We start from the raw sequence: 22,208 nt of genomic DNA on the forward strand, positions 1-22,208 counted from the left end.
AGCCAGTTAAGATTCAGACTCCACTGCTTCCTCCTCCCCGCACCCCCCACCAAACCCTGTGGCTCCATCGAGTGGTCGGCAGCAGAGCATGTCCTCCCGGTGGGATCAGTAGCAGCAGCCAGGTCTGGGATGAGGTTGAATGATGGCTCCCTCAGGCCACTTCCCAGTCTCGTTACTGGCAAAGATTTTCTGGACTTTCTAATAAGGCTGCGTTTAAGCCGGCCGTTCCAGAGGGGAAGCGGAGGTTGTACAAAAAATTAAAAGGGTGGAATTCCATGATTCGCAAGTCCGCCCTGTTGCCGGCACTGAAACAGGCAGCTTCCAGCGTTGCCTCATCGCACTCTCTTCTGTCCTTGCAGGAGAAACGTGCTCTTAATGCCTGGGAGGGGGACCCATGCTAGTGGAGAGGTTTCTTACCTGCCCATCATTGCCACAATGGAAGAGGAAGCCACGCATCAGTGTGCAGGAGGTGCTAAAGTCAGAGGCAACTGTAGGCATTTTCCCCCTTGGCGGAACCTGAAAATTCAGCCCAGTATCTCAGTCACAAGTCACTGCAAGACGGAAAACTAAAGTTCAAGATAACTTTTTTATTCAGCAGCTTGAGAAAAAAGAATAGGAGCAAGTGGGTATTTATAAAAACCACACTCAGAACCTTACCAAACATTAAGTGAGAGATTGCGTTTAATGATTCAACTGTTTTATCTGTATCTGTCATTTGCCAAGAGCTAGCTTCTGCATCCTCTTACCACACTTCGTGCTTTAAGAACAGCAAACTCATTTTCACCACCAACTGTGTCTCCAGATGGCCAATCAATTTCCCATCAGCTGAGCTCAGTCAGGGGCTGCTGCACTTCTCACATTAGCAATAATAGATTTATTTTTTCATTCCCCTCCAAGATAACTCTGATCCAAAGATCACTGAGTTATTTCTTCAGTTACAACACTTTTTTTTATTCATTCATGGATGTGGGCATCGCTGGCTAGGCCAGCATTTATTGCCCATCCCTAATTGCCCTTGAGAAGATAGTGGTGAGCTGCCTCCTTGAACCACTGCAGTCATTGTGGTGTGGGTACACCCACAGTGCTGTTAGGGAGGGAGTTCCAGGATTTTGACTCAGTGACAGAGAAGTAATGGTGATATATTTCCAAGTCAGGATGGTGAGTGACTTGGAGGGGAACTTCCAGGTGGCTGCATTCCCATGCATCTGCTGCCCTTGTCCTGCTAGATGGTAGTGGTCATGGGTTCGGAAGGTGCTGTCGAAGGAGCCTTGGTGAGTTCCTGCAGTACATCTTGTAGATGGTACACACTGCTGCCACTGTGCATTGGTGGTGGAGGGAGTGAGTGTTTGTGGAAGGGGTGTGAATCAAGTGGGCTGCTTTGTCCTGGATGGTGTCGAGCTTCTTGAGTATTGTTGGAGCTGCACTCATCCAGGCAAGTGGAGAGTATTCCATCACGCTCCTGACTTGTGCCTTGCAGATGGTGGACAGGCTTTCAGGAGTCAGGAGGTGAGTTACTCGCCACAGGATTCCTAGCCTCTGACCTGCTCTTGTAGCCGCAGTATTTATGTGGCCAGCCCAGTTCAGGTTCTGGTCAATGCTAACCCCCCAGGATGTTGAGAGTGGGCGATTCAGTGATGGTAATGCCACTGAATGTCAAGGAGTAATGGTTAGATTCGCACTTGTTGGAGATAATCATTGCCTGGCACTTGTCTAGCATGAATGTTTCTTGCCACTTGTCAGCCCGAGCCTGGATATTGTCCAGGTCTTGCTGCATTTGGACATGGACGGCTTCAGTATCTGGTGTCGTGAATGGTACCGAACATTGTGCAATCATCAGCGAACATCCCCACTTCTGACCTTATGATGGAAGGAAAGTCATTGATGAATCAGCTGAAGATGGTTGGGCCCAGAAACATAGGGAACAGGAGAAGTAGGTTCTTTGGCCCTTTGAGCCTGCTCCGCCATTCAATATGATCATGGCTGAACCTCTATCTCAACAGCACACTCCCACTCTCTCCCCATACCCCTTGACTCCTTTAGAGTCTAGAAATCTATCTATTTCTTTCTTAAACATATTCAGTGACTTGGCCTCCACAGCCTTCTGTGGTAGAGAATTCCACAGGTTCATTACCCTCTGAATGAAGAAGTTTCTCATCTCAGTCCTAAATGACCTACACCATATCCTGAGTCTGTGGCCCCTTGTTCTAGACCCCCCCCACCCCACCCCCCGAATGAAGAAGTTTCTCATCTCAGTCCTAAATGGCCTACACCATATCCTAAGTCTGTGGCCCCTTGTTCTAGACCCCTCCCCACCCCACCCCCCGAATGAAGAAGTTTCTCATCTCAGTCCTAAATGGCCTACACCATATCCTAAGTCTGTGGCCCCTTGTTCTACATCCCCCCCCACTCCCCACACCCCCAACCCCACCCCCCAACCCCACCCCCCACGCCCCACCCCCCCCACACCCCCACGCACCCCCCCCCCCCCACACCCCCCCCAACCCCCCCCAGCCAGAGGAAACATCATACCTGCATCCAGTCTGAAATGCCCTGTCAGAATTTCATACGTTTCAATGAGATCCCCTCTCATTCTTCTGAACTCCAGTGAATACAGGCCTAGTCAGCCCAATCTCTCTTCATTCGACAATCCTGCCATTCCAAGGATCAGTCTGATGAACCTTCTCTGCACTCCCTCTATGGCAAGTACATCCTTTCTTAGGTAGGGAGACCAAAACTGCACACTATACTCCAGGTATGGTCTCGCCAAAGCCCTGTACAGCTGCAGTAAGACATCCCTGCTCCTGTACTCAAGTCCTCTCACAATGAAGGCCAACATACCATTTGCCTTCTTAACTGTTGTACCTGCATGCTTGTTTTCAGTGATTGGTGTACAAGGACACCAAGGTCCCTTTATACATCAACATTTCCTAATCTATTGCCATTTAAATAATACCCTGCCATTCTGTTTTTCCTACCAAAGTGGATAACTTCACACTTATCCACGTTATACTGCATCTGCCATGTATTTGCCCAGTCGCTCAACTTGTCTAAATTGCCTTGAAGCCTCTTAACACCCTCCTCACCACTCACATTCCCACTTAGTTTCACGTTGTCAGCAAACTTGGAAATATTACATTTGGTTCCCTCATCCAAATCATTGATATATATAGTGAATAGCGGGCAAGCACTGATGCCTGTGGTACCCCAATAATCACCGCCAGCCACTCCGAAAAAGACCCATTTATTCCTACTCTCTGTTCCCTGTCTGCTAACCAATTCTCAATCCGTGCCAATATATTACCCTCAATCCCACGTGCTTTAATTTTGCGTGCTTTAATTTTGCACGCTAGCCTCTTATGTGGGACTTTATCAAAAGCTTTCTGAAAATCCAAATACACCACATCCACTGGTTCTCCCTTATCTATTCTGCTAGTTACCCCCTTAAAAAACTCCAGTAGCTTTGTCAAAGATGATTTCCCCTTCATAAATCCATGTTGGCTTTGTCTAATCCTGCTGATATTTTCTAAGCGTTTTAGCATTTTCCCCAATACTGATGTTAGGTCTGTAATTCTGTTTTCTCCCTTCCTCCATTTTTAAACAGTGGGATTACATTATATAAAGGGAGAACCTCTAAAGGAGGTGCAGGAATAGAGGGACCTTGGAAGATGGCAGGGCATGTTGAAAGAGCAGTTAATAAAGCATATAGTAGCTTAGGCTTTATTAATAGGGGTATTAAGTACAAGAGTAAGGAGATCATGTTGAACTTGTATAAGACACTAGATAGACCTTATCTGAAGTACAGCGTCCAGTTCTGGGTGCTGTACTTGAGGAAGGATGTGAGGGCATTGGAGAGAGTACAGAGGAGATTCATAAGAATGACTCCAGGGATAAAGAACTGTAGCTGAGGATAGATTGGAGGGTTGGGACTGTTTTCCATGGAGAAAAGAAGGCTGATAGAGATTTGATAGAGGTATTCAAGATCCTGAGGGGTATGAACAGGGTAAACAGTGAGAAACTGTTCCCACCAAGAGATCAAGAACTAGAGGGCACAGATTCAAAATAATCAGCAAAAGGAGTAAATGCGATCTGAGGAAAAATGTTTTCACCCAGAGGGTGGGTGGAGTCTGGAACAAACTTCCTGAAAGGATGGTGGAGGCAGGTTCAATTGAGGTATTCAAAAGGGAATTAGATTGCTACCTGAAAAGAAAGAATGTGCAAGGTTATGGGGATAAGGCAGGTGAGTGGGACAATGTGGAATGCTCCTTCAGAGAGCCAGTGCAGACTCGATGAGCCGAATGGCCCCCTTCTGTGTAAAGGTCATGTGAAACCCTCCAATCTGCCGAGACTGTTCCAGAATCTACAGAATTTTGAAAGATGACCACCAACACATCCACTATTTTTATGGCCACCTCCTTTAGTGCCCTGGGATGTAGATTATCAGGCTCTGGGGATTTATCGGCTTTCATTCCCATTAATTTCTCCAGCACCGTTTATTAGTGACACTAATTTCCTTCAATTCCTCCTTCTCACTAGACCCTTGGTTCCCTAGCATTTCTGGGAAGTTATTTGTGTCTTCCGATGTGAAGACAGAACTAAAGTAGTTGTTGAATTTCTTTACTATTTCCTTGTTTCTTATTGTAAAACCTCCAATTTTGGACTGTAAGGAACCAACATTTGTCTTCAGTAATCTTTTTCTTTTTATAAATTTAAAGAAGCTTTTACAGTCCGCTTTTATGTTCCTTGCAAGTTTACTCTCATACTCTATTTTTCCCTTTAAACAATCTCTTTGTCTGCATTTGCTGAATTCTAAACTGCTCCCAATCCTCACGCTTGATACTTTTTTCTAGCAACTTTATATGACTCCTCTTTGGATCTAATACTATTCTTAATTTATTTTGTTAGCCATGGTTTGGCTGCTTTTCCTGTTGTGTTTTTGTGCCAGAAAGGAATGTGCATACATTTGTTCCTTAAATATGAGCCATTGCCTATCCACTGTCATGCCTTTTAATGAAGTTCTCCAATCTATCTTAGCCAACTCACGCCTCATGCCTTCGCAGTTTCCTTTGTTTAGATTTAGGGCCCTAGTTTCAGATCAGACTACTTCACTTTCTATCCTAATGAAGAATTCTATCATGTTATGGTCACTGTTCCCTAAAGGACCCTGCAAAACAAGATTATTAATTAACAATTTCTCATTGCACATTACCAAATCTAGGGAAGCCTGTTCCCTCGTTGGTTCGTAGGCATACTGGTCTAAAAAAATCATCTCGTACACACTCCAGGAATTAATCCGCCACAGTATTATGGTGAATTTAGTTTTCCCAGTCTATACGTAGATTGAAGTCACACATGATTACTGCCTAGGACACTACCCCCAGGAGTTCCTGCAGTGATGTCCTGGAATTGAGATGATTGACCTCCAACAACCACAAGCTTCTTCCTTTGTGCTTGGTATGACACCAACCAGCGAAGAGTTTTCCCCACTGATTCCAGTTTCGCAAGGGGTCCTTGACATCACATTTGGTCAAATGCTGCCTTGATGTCAAGGGCAGTCACTCCCACCTCACCTCTGGAGTTCAGCTGTTTTGCCCATGTTTGAACCAAGGCTGTAATGAAATCATGAGCTGAGTGATCAAGGCGGAACCCAAACTGAGCGTCAATGAGCAGGTTAAGGAGGCACCGCTTGATAGCATTGTTGATGACCCCTTCCATCATTTTACTGATGATGCAGAGTAGACCGATGGGGCGGTAAATGGCCGGGTTGGATTTCTCCTCCTTTTTGTGGATGAGACATACCTGGCAATTTTCCACATTGCTGAGTGGACGCCAGTGTTGTGGCTATACTGGAACAGTGGGTAGGTGCATGACAAGTTCTGGAGCACAAGTCTTCAGTACTATTGCCAGGATATTGTCAGGGCCCATAGCTTTTGCAGTATCCAGTGCCTTCAGTCATTTATTGATATAACGTGGAGTGAACTGAATTGGCTGAAGACTGGTATCTGTGATGCTGGGGACCTCCGGAGGAAGCCAAGATAGATCATCCACTCCGCAATTCTGGCTGAAGATCGTTGCAACTGCTTCAGCCTCATCTTTTGCACTGATTTGCTGGGTTCCCCCATCATTAAGGATGAAGATATTTGTGGAGCCTCTTCCTCCTGTGAGTTGTTTAATTGTCCACCACCATTCATGGCTGGATGTGGCGGGGCTGCAGAACTTAGATCTAATCCATTGGTTGTGGAATCGCTTAGCTCGGTCCATCGCATGTTGCTTACGCTGTTTGGCACGCAAGTCGTCCTTTGTTGTAGCTTCACCAAGTTGACACCTCATTTTTACATATGCCTGGTGCTGCTCCTGGCATGCCCTCCTGTACTCTTCATTGGGCCAGGTTTGATCACCTGGCTTGGTGGCAATGGTAGGGTGGGGATATGCCAGGCTAGGAGGTTACAAATTGTGGTTGAGTACAATTCTGCTGCTGCTGATGGCTCACAGCACGCGGTCTTGAGTTCTAGATCTAATCGAAATCTATCCCATTTAGCATGGTGGTAGTGCCACAAAATACGATGTAGATGTCCTCAATTAAAGTCGGGACTTCATCTCCACAAGGACAGTGCGGTGGTTACTACTACCAATGGCTGTCATGGACAGATGCATCTGGGGCTGGCAGGCTTGTGAGGATGAGGTCAAGTATGCTGTTCCCTCTTGTTAGTTCCCTCACCACTTGCCACAGACCCAGTCTAGCAGCTATGTCTTTTAGGTCCCAGCCAGCTCAGTCTGTAATAGTGATACCGAGCCACTCCAAGTCCCCCACTCACAGTACATTCTGCACCCCTGCCTCCTCCTCCAAGTGGTGTTCAACATGGAGCAGCATTGACTCATCAACTGAGGGAGGGTGGTATGTGGTAATCAGCAGAAGGTTTCATTGCCCATGTTTGACTTGATGCCATGAGACTTCATGGAGGCTGGAGTTGATGGTGAGGACTCCCATGCCAACGCCCTCCCGACTGTATGTGCCACCATCTCTGCTGGGTCTGTCCTGCCGATGGGATAACAATGGTGGTGTCTAGGACATTGTCTGTAAGGTATAATTCTTGAGTATGTTGCTTGACTGGTCTGTGGGACAGCTCTCTCAATTTTGGTACAAGCCTCGAGACGTTAGTAAGGAGGACTTTGCAGTGTCGACAGGGCCGAGTTTGTTTTTGTTGTTTCTGTTGCTGAGTGGTCTGTCTGGCTTCACTCCTTATACACTAGTGATTTGAGACAACATTTCAGAGAGCATTTAAGAGTCAACCACATTGTCCACACATGTAGGCCAGGCCAGGTAAGGACAGCCAATTTCTTTTCCTTAAGGACATTAGTGAACCAAATGGATTTTAATGATAATCGACAATGGTTTCATGGTTTAATTCAATGGTTTAATTCCAGATTTTTATTGAATTCAAGTTCCACCGTTCGTCATGGTGGGATTCGAACCCAGGCTCCTAGCGCCTGGGTCCCTGTATTATTTATCCAGTGACAATAACACTATGCCACCGCCTCCCCGATATACCCTGCATGTTTCCTCCATGCTGACAAACTGGCTGTGTCTAGCACCTCTTTAGAACATGCAGTTTTATTTGATCCTGGATCATCTGAGCTGCTTTTTATAACGACACCTTCTGAAACACACAATGAGAAATGCTTCTCAGGAACAGGCCACTGCAATGCCCAAATCCCAAGTGACAGCAAAAGCTAGAGATTTTAATCTTGGGAAAGCTGTGGAATCAAAAGGTCAAGTTGGCTATGTTGCTTTCCACCCAGACTTCCATAAGAAGCCGTCATCCTCAAGAGGAATGCCCTGTCACGTGTATTCACTTTTAAAACTCCAATGCAAGATACTCAAGTTCACTGCAGTCATCATTAGCTTATAGGCGCTTTCCCCAAAAGTCAATATTACTTTCAATTCAATCCACTAAGCTCCATCCATTTTATTGCATATCCCCAAATTACAAGTAAGTGGAGTTAAAATCCAGATCTGACATGATTTAATTGAACAATGAAACAGGCATGAGGGGATGAATTGCCTCCTCCTGTACAATTACTGCTCAACTGTACTGAGGGTTTATGAGGATTTCTCCTGTTTGGGAATTAATCAAATTTCCTGTCAGACCTCTGTTTTCTGAGCATGGCTTTAATGTTAGCTCACTTTGTTAGCTCAGACACATCACAATTTTCCTCTTTATCATAAACAAACTGGAATTGTCTGAATGGTTTAATTTTGGGCAGTAGAAATTCACCAGCAACTGAAAAAATAAAGTCCATCAAAATTGTTAAGGTTGCCACATGCTGTGGACCAAAACTTGCAGTCACATTAACACCTTGAACAATTAATTAACCACAATCTACTGGATAAAGAAAATATCACTAATAATTGGATTTCGCAGCACAGCAGTGGATGCTTCAGAACACTTCGGGGATTAGCATTTGGAATTTAAATCTGGTACAAATATTTCATATATTTCCTTTCAGTCAAAGCACCTCAAACTAATTGACTATACATGAAGCACTTTAAGATATCCGTAAAACATAAGGAGGTTTCAACTGCAAGTCTTTTTCTAATAGAATTTACATTTGTATAATGGATTGGAGCTCTCTTATTGTCACATTCCAACAATGCTGGTTCCTTTTACTACTAATTAGACAGCTACAAAACGCCTTAACAGCAATTATACTGTCACTTGTAGATTTAAAATAAAACATGCATTTAAATTCTTTTTCCAATCTATTTATTTCTCCATTTTTCTCACATATCTTTACAATAACCAGCATTACCTCGGATTATCATGGTCATTCTTTCATTAGAACTGAAGTTTAGAGTGGAGTTAAACATCAGCTAATATTGACTCAAGGGCGAACAGAAATTTTGCAAATGACAGTGAAACAGGTCAAAGCTCTGGAGCCTGAGCTACATCACAAGGTCTTCAAACTGTAACAAACCTTAGTGGGTCACAACTCACGTTGTATTGAAATCCCCTAAATCAGTACCATTACACTGTACACTATTGTCAATGAAGAAGCTAGCATGTGCATGCTGTGAGATAAGTAGTTGGGACAGTGTTACTCAAGGGGCAGGCCATGGGGTTGTGGGGATTTGAAGTCTACAATTTCTGCCTGTTCCATTGTGTTTTCCAGTTCTAACACTGATATTGAGACAACACTGCCGGAGAGGGACACGCCAATCAGCAGCTATCCCTCTCCCTTTAAGGGACTCTGGCCCTTTCCCAAATGCCCTCCTCTTCTCGTGGCCTGTATGGTGCCTCAATATAACACATCTTTCATTATTTTTCTCCTGTCAGTTTGGCACCTTTCGTGAGCGAGAAGGAAAACATTTCTCCAACAAGACTAAATTCCAGATGCTAACGGGGTTGGAAATAATTTTTTATTTCTGCAAGTTACATTCCAATTTGAAAGTCTAAACAAAATCTCAGATTTCCCTTGGGTCCAGGTTTCAAAACCCCATGATTTATTGCAGTAAAATCTCCCTAAAGGCCACAATGGAGCACTGTATAAATTCCAACATAAGTGCCAAGGACAATTTAAGAAAAATGGGATGACTGATTCAGAATGACTGAAATGGCAGGTGCTTTATAGTTAAGCCATAGAATCATGTAATAGCAGTTATGATTTCTCCTGTTTCTAATTCCAAAAATGGCAGAGAATGGTGGGAATGACAAAAGTAGTGCTGAGGGGGGGAACAAATGAGTGGGGAGGGGAGGAGGAGAGAGAGAGAGAGGAGAGAAAGAAGCAAAAGAGCGTACAGGGGAGAGAAAAAGAAGGAAAGAAAGACAGTGAGAGAATGAACGTGCGTCTGTAAGAAAGAAAATGCAAATGAGTGTGAAAAAGTGGAAGATGGTTTAAAAAAAAGAGAAGTGAGCAAGTACAAGTTTAGCACAACACTTAGAAATCTAATTCAAAATATAAAAGTGGAGATGCACACTTGGCCAATCAACATCAGGTGCGACCTGCCGTTACAGTCAGTTGCAAATTCTCTTCAATACTGGCTTGGTCAGCTGGAGAATTTTAAATAGTATAAGCCTGTTCCAGCTTTGACATTTCCTTTAACATCAAAATCTGCACATACAAATGCAACTGTTATAGGCATCAAGACAGCTCCTGGGAAGCCCAGTTTTTCTTGTCAAGTATAAAAACTTTTACCTTTGGTGCCAGGATAGGAAAAATGTCCTTGCATGTGCAAAACCCCTCCAACCAATGCTTCATAAACCCAGTTTTCCTGGGTTCAATGCAGCACTTATACCTGGATATAAGTGGATATTGTTCTCCTTAGATAGATAACCATTCAGGATCATCAAGTATCCAGAAAGTAACCTGTTCAACTAAACCAGCTCGCTGACCCTGATTATAATGCTTTCATAGAAGCTATTGAACCATTACTTTCAGTGCTGACCAGGGAAAAAATTAAAATAGGCATAATCTAAAAACAGAAAGCGGCAGAAATGTACAGCAGGCCAGGCAGCATGTGTAGAGAAAAGACAATTTTTTGCTCTGTTGTAGACTGTTTCAACCTGCCTTTGCTCTTTATAAGTGTTAACTGACTGTGCTTTGCACTTCCAGCATTTTCTGTATTTTTTTCAGCAATCATCAAGTGATATTAGACCTTCAGCTCGGAGAACTTTCTCATCCATTTTGACACAATGACAAGGAAACAGTTGGTCTGTACTTATAATGTTCATCGAAGGTTGTAATTCACAACTAGAATAACAGTTGTGGGCTTCCAATGTACAAAACGTGACAGGTACTTGTTAAAAATCTCTACTGTGGGCTCAATGCTAAACGTTACCTCAATAAACTATAACCTTAGTTTTTTGCCACATTCATCAAACATGTTGCAGGAATAGTACACAATCCTTTCCTTACCTCACAGTATACAATATCCGCTCCATAGTCTAGTGCCAGTAATCTCATTGGTAAAGTACCAACACGCACCATGGGGGCCAGGATCACCTTGTTTCTGTAACAAAGTCGGCTAACAGTTTGGTTGATCATTTCTTCTTTAATAACCTGGAGGAGGGAGAAAAACAAGTCTTTGTGAATGTGATTCTACGCCAATGGCCACTACCACCTGCATTTCTACACCAACTTTCATGGGGAAAATGGCTTCACAGAGCCATAATCAAACAAAAATCGGTGCCCAGCTAAAGGAGATACTAGGACGCGGCAACCAAAACCTGAGTCAAAGAAGTGGGTTTACGGAGTGTCTTAAAGCAGCAGACGCAGTTGCAGAAAAGGGATGGAATTCTGGAACTTAAGACAGCTGATGGCAATTGTGGGCTGAGGGGGGGAAAGGCCCATAAGGGATCAGAGTCAGGAGGAACTGAGAGTTGTCAGGCTGCAGCAGGTAACAGAGATAGGGAGGAGGAAGCCATGAAGGATTTAAACACAACAGTAAGAATTTTAAGTCTCAATAACTGGGGGACCAGGAGCCAATAGAGGTCAGCGAGAAAAGACAAGGTGAAACACTTTGGGTTTTTCTAGTGTAGACTAAACACCCGGGATGTCACAACCTGCCTTTTCGCACATGGGGCAGGGGTGACATCCCGGGTGTTCAGTCTACACTAAGCAGTGGGTTGTTTTCGTTGGAGCAGAGAAGACTGAGGGGCGACCTGATCGAGGTGTACAAGATTATGAAGGGCATGGACTTGGTGGATAGGGAGCAGCTGTTCCCTTAGTTGAAGGGTCAGTCACAAGGGGGCATAAGTTCAAGGTGAGGGGCAGGAGATTTAGGGGGGATGTGGGGAAAAACTTTTTTACCCAGAGGGTGGTGATGGTCTGGAATGCACTGCCTGGGAGGGTGGTGGAGGCGGGTTGCCTTGCATCCTTTAAAAAGTACCTGGATGAGCACTTGGCACGTTATAACATTCAAGGCTACGGGCCAAGTGCTGGTAAATGGGATTAGGTAGGTAGGTCAGGTGTTTCTCATGTGTTGGTGCAGACTTGATGGGCTGAAGGGCCTCTTCTGCACTGTGATTCTGTGATGGATGAATGGGGAGCAGAGATTTGGGTAACTGTCTGTAAATGAAGCAACTTAATGATTTGTTGCTCGCCATGTCTTGTGACTTGGTTTTCAGCCTGTCTTCAGAGAGCTTAGAATAGTCAGGGGGCTAATATCCAGTTCAAGTTACAAGGGAGTTCCTATTATTACACCCCTGGGTTACACTATTGCATAATTAGATGCTGAGCAGTCCTTGAATGTGAGATGCTCAAACCGTTTATGGGAAAGACCAGCACTACAGTACCTAAAGAATATCTAATGCAGCCATCAAAGTTTTGGTGATTTGTTGCTTTAATGGGTACACCTTTATGGCATAAACATGAATCCATGACATTGGTCCACATCTGCCACATGGGAGTTCAATCCACTATCCTATTGAAATCAGTATGCAGTCCACCGATCTGGCCTAATTCCATGCACGCTTTCATACCAAATTTAAGAATAGTCCCATTGATGGCCTTGTCTAAATGAAAACAATTGTTATAAAATCAAGAAGTATTTCAAAGAGCAATGCTGTTTCCTTTGTATGAATCTTTCATCCACTGACCCATTGGGCTCGAATGATGTATTTTTCTTCTTGATGTTTGCACCCCCCCATCTCCAGAGCTGTTAGGGGAGGGGCCCACAGCATTGGCTAGCCTCTGGTTCCTCAGCCAAGTGCCCATTATTCATGTATAAACTTTCACAGTGCATATTAGCATCTATTTGACCATGGGCCCAATTTTGTCCTCAGTCAATCTCCAACCTCACACCTCCAGCAAAAGTCCTTGGATAAAGATTGTGAGGAAGAACCCAGGCTGATTCTCCTTCCCCTAATCCACAGGCAGTGAGGCAAATCGTGGAACCCTATACTCATACCCTGCTGAGATCAACTCGCTCAGTGGAATATCAAGAAACAGCTGAGTGTACTGCACACAACAAAGAAGCTGGGCCCTGACAATACCCCAGCCATTATGCTGAATCCTTCTGCTCCAGTACCAGTTGTGCCTCTAGTTTAGCTGTTCCAGTACAACTACAACACTGGCATCTACCCAGCAATCTACCCAACAAAATGAAAAATTGTCCCGGTAAGCCCTGTCCACAAAAACAGAACAAATCCAATCCAACCAATTACCAACTCTTCAGTATACTCTCAATCATCAGCAAAGTGATAGAAGGTGTCCTTATCTGTACTATCAAGCGGCAATTACTCAGCAATAACCTGCTCACTGATGCTTTAATTTGGGTTCTGCCAGTCACTTGACTTCAGACTTCATTAAAGCCTATCCAAACATAAGCAAAACAGCTGAACTCCAGAGGTGAGGTGAGAGTGACTGCCCTTGTCATCAAGACAGCATTTGACCTAGTGTGGCATCAAGGAGCTCTAGCAAAACTGGAGTCAATGGAAATAGGGGGGTGAAGTTCCACTGGTTGGAGTCATACCTAGAACAGAGGAAGATGATTGTGGTTGTTGGAAGTCAATCATCTCAGGCTCAGGAAATCACAGTTCCTTGGGGTACTGTCCTAGGCCCAACTCAACCATCTTCAGCTGCTTCATCAATCAACTTCCTTTCAATTTAAAGCCAGACGTTGCTGAGTCAAAATTCTGGAACTCTCCACTCAAGAATACCTATACCACAAGGACTGCAGCTGTTCTAGGCAGTGGCTCACCACCACCTTCTCAAATGCAGTTGAGGGTGGGCAATAAATGCTGGTCCTGTCGGCAGTGCCACATCCTATAAATGAATAAAACAAAACTGATGTTATATCTGGCATCTTCCTAGTCTGCTCGATCGATAAGCCCACTGCTTTTCAGACAGCCACTGTGTACTTATATTTCTTGCTGATTTGGAGAATTGCAGAACCTGGACCATGGGAATCTTGACCCCCTAAAGATAGATACAGGGGATATATAGTTTAAAGCCCACTTTGCGAAAAAGTCCAACTTACCTGTCAAAGACAGATTATTGATGGCTTAATTGAAAGCAAGCAGAAATCCTTACCCCACCACAACCTTATGACTTTACACCAAGGATGATTTCAAGTTCCAACCAATATCACAGGTATTAAGATTAAGATTTATTCTACTGAGATGGTCAGTTCTCAACATATCCAGCAACAGATCCTCAAGACCAAAACAACTGCATAAACATTAATGTTAAATGGAAGATTCTGGTTTGGATTGGTTCGCTCAAACACTAAATGCAGGGATCAATTTAAAAGCAACAGCTTGGTCCTGGGCCCAGAGAACTTCATAAAAACAAGACTAATTTCATTTGAAGTCCTGAAATATACGCAGGCATTCCAATTACCCCTCAAAGTCCAGTTCTACTTGACTCCAGGTGAACATTAGGTGGATGCTCACTCAATTGAACATCATGTTGGGTAGACTATGTTTTTCTGTCACATTAGTTTCAGATCAAGTGCCATCTAATAAATGTATACAAAAGTTATTCCGATAATTAGTTACATCACAGTTGTTATTCACATTGTATTTTTGTATTGTTTAACAACTGTGTATTGTTTTCCTTTGTATGCTGTGCAGTTATTTGAGGCAAGGCCTGCAAGCAGAATGGGACCAAGCACCATACGATGAACCAAATCAACCACCAACAAATATTGAATCTTCTACCTCATTTCTACCTGCTACACATGACAATGGTCAGAAGTGGGTGCCTGAATCCAGTCCAGTACTTATTTTTAAACTGCCATATTGTACCCAAGAAGCAATCACATACTTTAAATAAGATTGATGAATTGTTAAAACATATGGACAAATAGTCATTTCCAAACTCAACATCTCAGTTATATGGATAAATCTGGCCCAGTCTGGATATCAATCTAGATGTCAGCGTGAAAACACATTCCACCAGTATTTCATTAAGGAACATTATAAAATCACCATAGATGAAAACATTTGTGTTATTTATAACCTTTTAACACCCATCTGTGACTGCTCTTGCTTTCTCACTACATCCCCAGCCACTTCGTCTTGAGCTTCCAGTACCTGAGTTTTGTGTCTTGCCAAATTCCTTCCCCAGTAAAACTATTTCCAACAGGGAAAGCAACAAACAGCCCAGTGTACCAATTGAAATAGTCAATATAGATACCACAAACATGGAAGGCTGTTTCAGTGCACACACTGCAGCTGATGGTGCTATTAACATAAACAGACACAGGCTGCCCACAGACCATTATATCTTACAGAAATGTTGTACTTGCAATATTAAGGCATCTGAATCAGATACAACTGCATACGTCTGAAAGAAAAAAATGATCTCTCAAGTGTAGATATATTACTGACCCACTTTAAGTTACATTAGTGAAAATTTGAGCTTAGTGAAAACAAATAGCTTAATGTACCTCTACGTTACTGGAACAACCTAGTTTTCCGAAAAGAATACTACTAGGTTGCTGCAGCAAGAACGCTGTTGGCAACAAGCTTCTTTAATAAAACACAATATATATAATCTCTAAATTGAAAAAAAATCTGTACATTAATGTATAGTTACATCACCAATTGTTTATGTCAACAAAGTTATTTAACCAACAAAATGAGGAGCAACTGTGTAATCAGCAAACAAAATGAGAACTACAAAATAAAATACTGATACAGAAAAACACAATGGCACAACATGAATCAGAGCAATGGAAAAGGTTAGTCAGCACCATGAATAAACATTCACAAATTATATGCTGTAAGAATAGTTGCTGCAATTCTAACATTACAGGGGCTAACTTCACTACAAGTCTAACCATGGATGCTCTAGGGACACTCATCCACAGTATGTACAATCAGACTGAACCAATATTTACCTATTCTTGAATCAGAATGATCAAATGAGCAACATATAACTTGATAATTTTTGATTAAGTGTGGATGTAGAGTCTGCAGTGATTAAAAACTAGTCACACGACTGACACTAACAAGGTGCTTTGATCTGAATTACTTACACCCTAAATTAATTGTTGGATTACACTCTATATTACACACACTGTCTCTCTACAGAACTATTAGTTAGATTTATTCTGTGACAACCACAAGGTACTGCCAGTTTTATGCAATTTATGATGCAAAAGGGAAACTGAAATGTTAATAATGCTTTCCCTCTTTGCTACCCCAGTGTTTCCAGCATTTCTGTTTTTATTTCAGATATTCAGCATCCGCGGTATTTTGTTTTTAAGTAAAATGTGTTCCTAAATTTCCTAACCGAGGTTTTCCACCCATGGTGGTTGCGAAGGCCCTCAACCGTGTCCGGCCCATCTCCCGCGCATCGTCCTCACACCTTCCTCTCCCACCCAGAACCACGATAGGGTCCCGCTTGTCTTCACTTATCACCCCACCAGCCTCCACATTCAAAGGATCAACCTCCACCATTTCTGCCAACTCCACCAAACACATCTTCCCTTCACCTTCCCCCCTCCCCCCGTCGGCATTCCGTCAGGATCATTCCCTCAGAGATACCCTAGTCCACTCTTCCATAACCCCCTACAACTCAACCCCGTCCCACGGCACCTTCCCATGCAACCGCAGAAGGTGCAACACCTGCCCCTTTACTTCCCCCCACCTCCTCACCGTCCAAGGGCCCAAACACTCCTTTCAAGTGAAGCAGCATTTCACTTGCACTTCCCTCAATTTAGTCTACTGCAATCGCTGCTCCTAATGCAGTCTTCTCTACATTGGAGAAACCAAACGCAGATTGGGTGACCGCTTTGCGGAACACCTTCGGTCTGTCTGCAAGCATGACCCAGACCTCCCTGTCACTTGCCATTTCAACACACCATCCTGCTCTCATGCCCACATGTCCGTCCTTGGCCTGCTGCAATGTTCCAGTGAAGCTCAATGCAAACTAGAGGAACAGCACCTCATCTTCCGATTAGGCACTTTACAGCCTTCCAGATTTAACATTGAGTTCAACAACTTCAGATCATGAACTCTCTCTTCATCTCCGCCCCCTTTTTTCTAATAATTATTATATATATTTTTTAAATATATTTTTCTTTTCCCACCTATTTCTATTATTATTTTTAAATTTATTTCCATCCATTGTTTTATCTCCACCTTTTAGCCTATTTCCCACCCCACCCTCACTAGGGCCATCTGTCATTTGCTCATACTGCTTTCTAACCTTAATGTCACCATTAGCACATCCTCTAGCTAACATCACCAACATCAACACCCCTTTGTCCTTTTGTTTATGACATCTTTGGCAATCTCTCCCTTGCCTCCACCTATCACTGACACACTATCCAGCCCTACCTGTCCCATCCCCCTTAAACACCGCATTTATATTTCTCTTCAGTTCTGATGAAGAGTCATACGGACTCGAAACATTAACTGTATTCCTGCTGAGTTTTTCCAGCTATTTTTGTTTTTGCAAATCCCAAACTGTAGCCCAGGACATGGTGTAACTAACCGTGCACCAGAGACACATGCGGAAAGGTCACTTCCGCCTAACTGGTGCGTCATTTCAATTCCTAAATTTGAACACGTTAACCAATGGGTTAGAATATATAGCATTGGTCTGTTCATGCCAGGCATAATTCAGCAGAGATAACCATAACAGCACAGATGAACAAAGCCTGCACGAGTGCATGCTTTAACTGAAGAACATTATTGAAGTAGCAAGGCTGCAAACATGGAATGAATCAACACTTGCCCATTCGTGATTAAAAGCAGGAACCCTTTACAGACTTTAATACATCCCTCGCACAAATTCCACTACTCTCAACAAGCAAAGATGATGAACAGCAACATCCCATCTGGAAAAGAGTTTAAAAAAAAACTTTACCACAACTTCTGTGCAACACTCTCTACATGAATACAAAACCAAAATAATGTGAATCCTGAAAATCTGAAATAAAAAATAGAATACTGGAAATGGATCAGATTTCCAGCACCTGCGGTACTCTGTTTTTGTAAACATTGGAAATACTTAACTAGGGTGGCAGCATCTGTGGAGAAACGAGAGGTAACTTTTCAGGCTGATGACCTTTTGTCAGAGCTGGAAGTTAGCAATTTAAGCATTTTTAGCAAGTACAGAGCCAAGGAAAAGGGAGAGGAAAAGAACTGGGGAAGGTCTGTGTTATGATGGAGGGCCAGAGAGGTTGGATGACAGAAGGGATGATAGCGCATGGCAAAACAAGGCTGCTCAAGGGACAAGTAAAGACACAAGAGGAAGTGGGACCCATTCTCAGAAGCTGCTATCCAAAATAATGGGAGTGACGGTTGGCTGGAAATCACAACTCTAATATTTATTTCGTGATAACACCTCAGGATGGACAACTGTCGGGTTCCAGTGCTGGTTAAAAACAAAATTCCACATCCAATCTGTTGGCTGATTATGAAAAAAAAACATTTCTACTTTTTAGGAAGTCTCCTTAATCCCATCCACAGGTCCCAGGATTCTCAAGATGAGGGTCATCCCGTATTAGGCACTAGAGCTACTGAGTAGATCCACGCACTGTACCATTGTGTGAAGCCAATGTGTGTGCCACAAAGCGACGAGGCGGAATATTTAAAATATATTCATATCTATTAACGGCGTCCTCACCTGAATGCTAACTGATGCAAATCCCAAACTGTAGCCCAGGACACGGTGTAACTAACCGTGCACCAGAGACACATGCGGAAAGGTCACTTCCGCTTAACTGGTGCGTCATTTCTATGCGCCGGTCGTTCCGTTTTGGAATCTTGAGGACATCAGTGTTCCAGGGCTGCCCGATGGGGAGGTTTCCCCGTTCCGTTTTGGAATCCTGAGGACGCCAGTGTTCCGGAGCTGCCGCGTGGGGAGGGAGTGGTTTTCATCCACGAACTCGGCAACATGTTGACATTGGGCTTCCAGTTCCGTCTTCAGCCGCGGGGCCCCGAATCTCCGGCCGCCCGAGCCGGGGCGCTCCTGAGGGAGAGGCTGGCCTCCACCAGTGTCGGCCTCCAGGCGCCGGCCCCCGGCGGCGAGCTGCCCGTCATCCGCATCCCACAGAAGACGCGGCTGCGGGCGGAGGAGAGGTTGAAACGGGCGGCGGGGAGCCGTGCGCCGGCCCTGAGGCTGACCAGGCCGGGCCGGTTGCTCATTATGGGGAAGCGACCCCAGCTGAACCAGCACGCCGGCTACACTTTCGGCAAGTTCGAGCCGGTGCCCCTGGTCTCCAAGGGCTGGAAGCACAGGAAGGCGGCCGGGGATTATTTTATCATTAACAACATGCGGAGCAAGCCGCCTGTCTTACCAGGGGGAGAGGAGGGCGAGAAGCTCTGGGAAAAGGGGCCGAGTTTCGGCTCCTTGGGGCTGTGCAGTGAGCTGCGAGATGCACTGGATAACATGGGCATTTCCCATCCGACCAGGGTCCAAGCACAGAGCATCGCCGCTCTGCTCAGGGGGAGGAATGTGTTGTGCGCGGCCGAGACCGGCAGCGGCAAGACCCTAAGCTACCTCCTGCCTTTACTGCAAGCCCAGGCTGCGGGGAGGAGAGACAGTGCCGGCGACGATGGGCCGAGCAGCCTGGTGCTGGTCCCCTCCCGGGAACTGGCCGAACAGCTCCAGCAAGTGGCCCGGCTGCTGGCGGCCGGCCTGAAGCTCAATGTGCAGACCGTGGGGGGCGGCCGGGGGATGGGCAACGTGAAGCTGACCTTGTCCCGGGGACCCATCGACCTGCTGATCTCAACGCCCGGAGTCCTGTGGAAAGCCCTGAGAAGAGACTTCCTTTCCCTCCGCAAGCTGAGCCACCTGGTGCTGGATGAGGCGGACACTCTGTTTGACGGAAGCTTTGTGGACTTACTGGAGGACATTCTCCAGCACAGCCAGATCGCTGCTCACCCCTCCGAAACCCGGGGGGTGGAGAGGAAAGCCCAGCTGGTGGTGACAGGCGCCACGTTCCCGGGGGGAGTGGGAGAACTTCTCAGTAAAGTCACTGATTTGGGCAGCATCACCACCATAAAGAGCAAGGGGCTGCATCACCTCATGCCACACGTGAAGCAGAAGTTCATGAAGGTCAAACGGACAGATAAAGCTAGTGACTTACTGCAAATGTTAAAGGAGCTGGTTGCTGAGAAAGCTGGCACTGGAATGCTAGTGTTTTGCAACAGTGCAGCAACAGTTAATTGGCTTGGCTATGTCCTGGACGACCATGGTATCAAACACTCCCGCTTGCAGGGGAATATGAAAGCTGAAAAGCGCAGTGGAATATTTTGCATGTTCCAGCAGGGTTTGATAGACCTCCTTGTTTGCACAGACATTGCATCTCGTGGATTGGACACTCAGAGGGTGGAAGTTGTAATCAATTATGACTTTCCCCCAACACTGTGCGATTATATCCACCGTGCTGGGCGGGTGGGGCGTGTTGGCAGCAAGGTTTTGGGGACCGTCGTTAGTTTTGTGACACACCCCTGGGAGGTTGAACTCGTCCAGAAAATTGAGACTGCAGCTCGGCAAAAAGTGATACTCCCTGGTCTGGAATCTGAAATCAACCACCCTGTGAAGAAAATTGCACCAGAATTATCAAAAGACCACCAGAATTATCAAAAGACTAGAACTGAACTCTCTTCAGAGTGACTTGTGTTCGAATAATGGCTGTGTCAGTTAGTTCTGTAATCTAAAGTTATTGAAGTAAAATGTTTAACTTGCTGCTTAGGTTAACTTTCATGATTTTTGAAACTGAGAGACGACGAATAATACAGTGAACTAAAGCAGGGTGTCCTAATGTGTCTCAGTGGTAGCACTTGCATCCCTGAGTATGATTCCCGAGACTTCACAAAATCTAGGCGCTGATTTGCTGAGGGAGTGCTGCACAGTCTTTCAGGTAGGATGGCAAACCGAGGCCCTGACTACCTCAGTATATGGATCTATTTCGAAGAAGACCTCTTTACCAATATTTATCTCTCAGCCAATTTCACTAAAGTGCCTTTCCCGGTAATTATCACATTGCTGTTAGTGGGAGCTTGCTCTGTACAAATTGGCTGTAAAGCACTTTGGAATGTCCTGAGCTAGTGACACGTGCTATGCAAGTACAAGTCTTAAAATGTTTTGATTCGTCGGATGGGTCAGTGTGTTGCAACTAGTGAGGGAGAACAGCGTACAAGTACATCTCGTAGAATCAGAATTAGAATACATCGGCAACTCCCAATAAAAGTATGTACTTCACTCCATCCTTCACTCGTGCCCGCTTCCCTTTCACATCACTCTTTTTGTTGACTTCTCTGCCCTTCTTCCTTTTCCCTTTTACTGTCCTTTTACCTATTCTGTTTTCACCCTTCTCCCATAAGCGGGAAGGGCTGGTGGCATTGACACTTGAATGGCTGTTGTGCCCGGTTCTGATTCTGTCAAAATACCCTTTGTTTTAAGTAGTGACGTCGTTCTAAGATTCTGAATTGTATTTTAGTTGTTTGGGCTTGGCTGCCCTTACACTGTAGCAAGAGCAGCATCCTTTTGATCCGTCCTGCAACCTTTCTCTGTGTGCATGGAAATACCACAAGCCCACTGTTCTGCTGGTGTCTCTTGCCTGTAATTGACCATTCATCATAAAGACTTTTTGATAGGTACGTTAGTTTCTGTTGAGACAAAACAAAAATTGCCAGCCCCTGTTTATATCTCCATATGTTAATATTCATATTATCCTTTTAGTAGGACTGTTGGAATCGGAATTTTAAAAGCTATCAAATTGCTCCATAATACCAGTTATTTTCTTTCTTTTTAAAAAAAGTCAATATAATTACACTGCTTTTGACAGCAGCATTGTACTTAATAAACATTTCATGGCACTACTTTAGTCATTGCCACCTGCCTGTCTGATATACTGACGACCAAGACCCCAGTTTTTTCATTCTTTAAAAGAAAACACTTGGTGGCTTGAGTTAGTAAAGCTGTATTCTAGGATCTAAACAAACCAATCAGCATCTATATTGACTTTTAATAATAAATCACGTTACTGGTTTAATTGAGAGGCACATTAAAATTCAGAATATACTTGTACAAATCTGGCATGATACCATTGCAAAATTAAACCGCTCAGCAAACTGATGGGACCAAACCTGAGAATCCATGGTCTAAATTCCCACAAATACCACATCAAAATGAGGTAGAAGTTGGCAGTATTTTTATTCTGCTTTGTTTGCCTGTTTGGAGGAGAAAACTAACACTGAAAGCAGGACAAATAAATTGACAAATGATCCTTTTGATGACAATTGGCT

General features: G+C 44.3%; 2 protein-coding genes across 4 annotated transcripts in view; one reads left to right on the forward strand and one right to left on the reverse strand.

Annotated features, from left to right (window-relative positions):
- Positions 1-18,688, reverse strand: part of dus2 (dihydrouridine synthase 2) — a 115,506-nt gene extending 96,818 nt beyond the window's left edge. For 2 of the 3 annotated variants that reach the window (XR_005943557.1, XM_041191903.1), the window contains exons 1-2: positions 13,469-13,708; positions 10,912-11,055 (exon numbers count right to left, since the gene is read on the reverse strand). Coding sequence is in view for 2 of the 3 variants with exons in the window: in XM_041191903.1 (XP_041047837.1) it covers positions 10,912-11,040 (129 nt within the window). In the remaining variant the exon portion in view is untranslated. Of the gene's footprint in view, positions 1-10,911; positions 11,056-13,468; positions 13,709-18,579 lie in introns of those variants that run through there. The other variant, XM_041191904.1, reaches the window with a different exon arrangement.
- A 17-nt stretch (positions 18,689-18,705) lies between these two features.
- Positions 18,706-21,608, forward strand: ddx28 (DEAD (Asp-Glu-Ala-Asp) box polypeptide 28). Its single transcript, XM_041191902.1, has one exon. The coding sequence runs from the start codon at positions 18,850-18,852 to the stop codon at positions 20,572-20,574; it is 1,725 nt and encodes a 574-aa protein (XP_041047836.1). The 5' UTR covers positions 18,706-18,849; the 3' UTR covers positions 20,575-21,608.
- The last annotated feature ends 600 nt before the right edge of the window (positions 21,609-22,208 follow it).

The sequence above is a fragment of the Carcharodon carcharias genome, chromosome 7 (assembly GCF_017639515.1).
Source record: "Carcharodon carcharias isolate sCarCar2 chromosome 7, sCarCar2.pri, whole genome shotgun sequence".
NCBI lineage: Eukaryota > Metazoa > Chordata > Chondrichthyes > Lamniformes > Lamnidae > Carcharodon > Carcharodon carcharias.

Bases quoted from the DNA above. Each gene is read 5' to 3' on its own strand.
- ddx28 (XM_041191902.1), top strand. From the start codon at position 18,850: ATGTTGACATTGGGCTTCCAGTTCCGTCTTCAGCCGCGGGGCCCCGAA.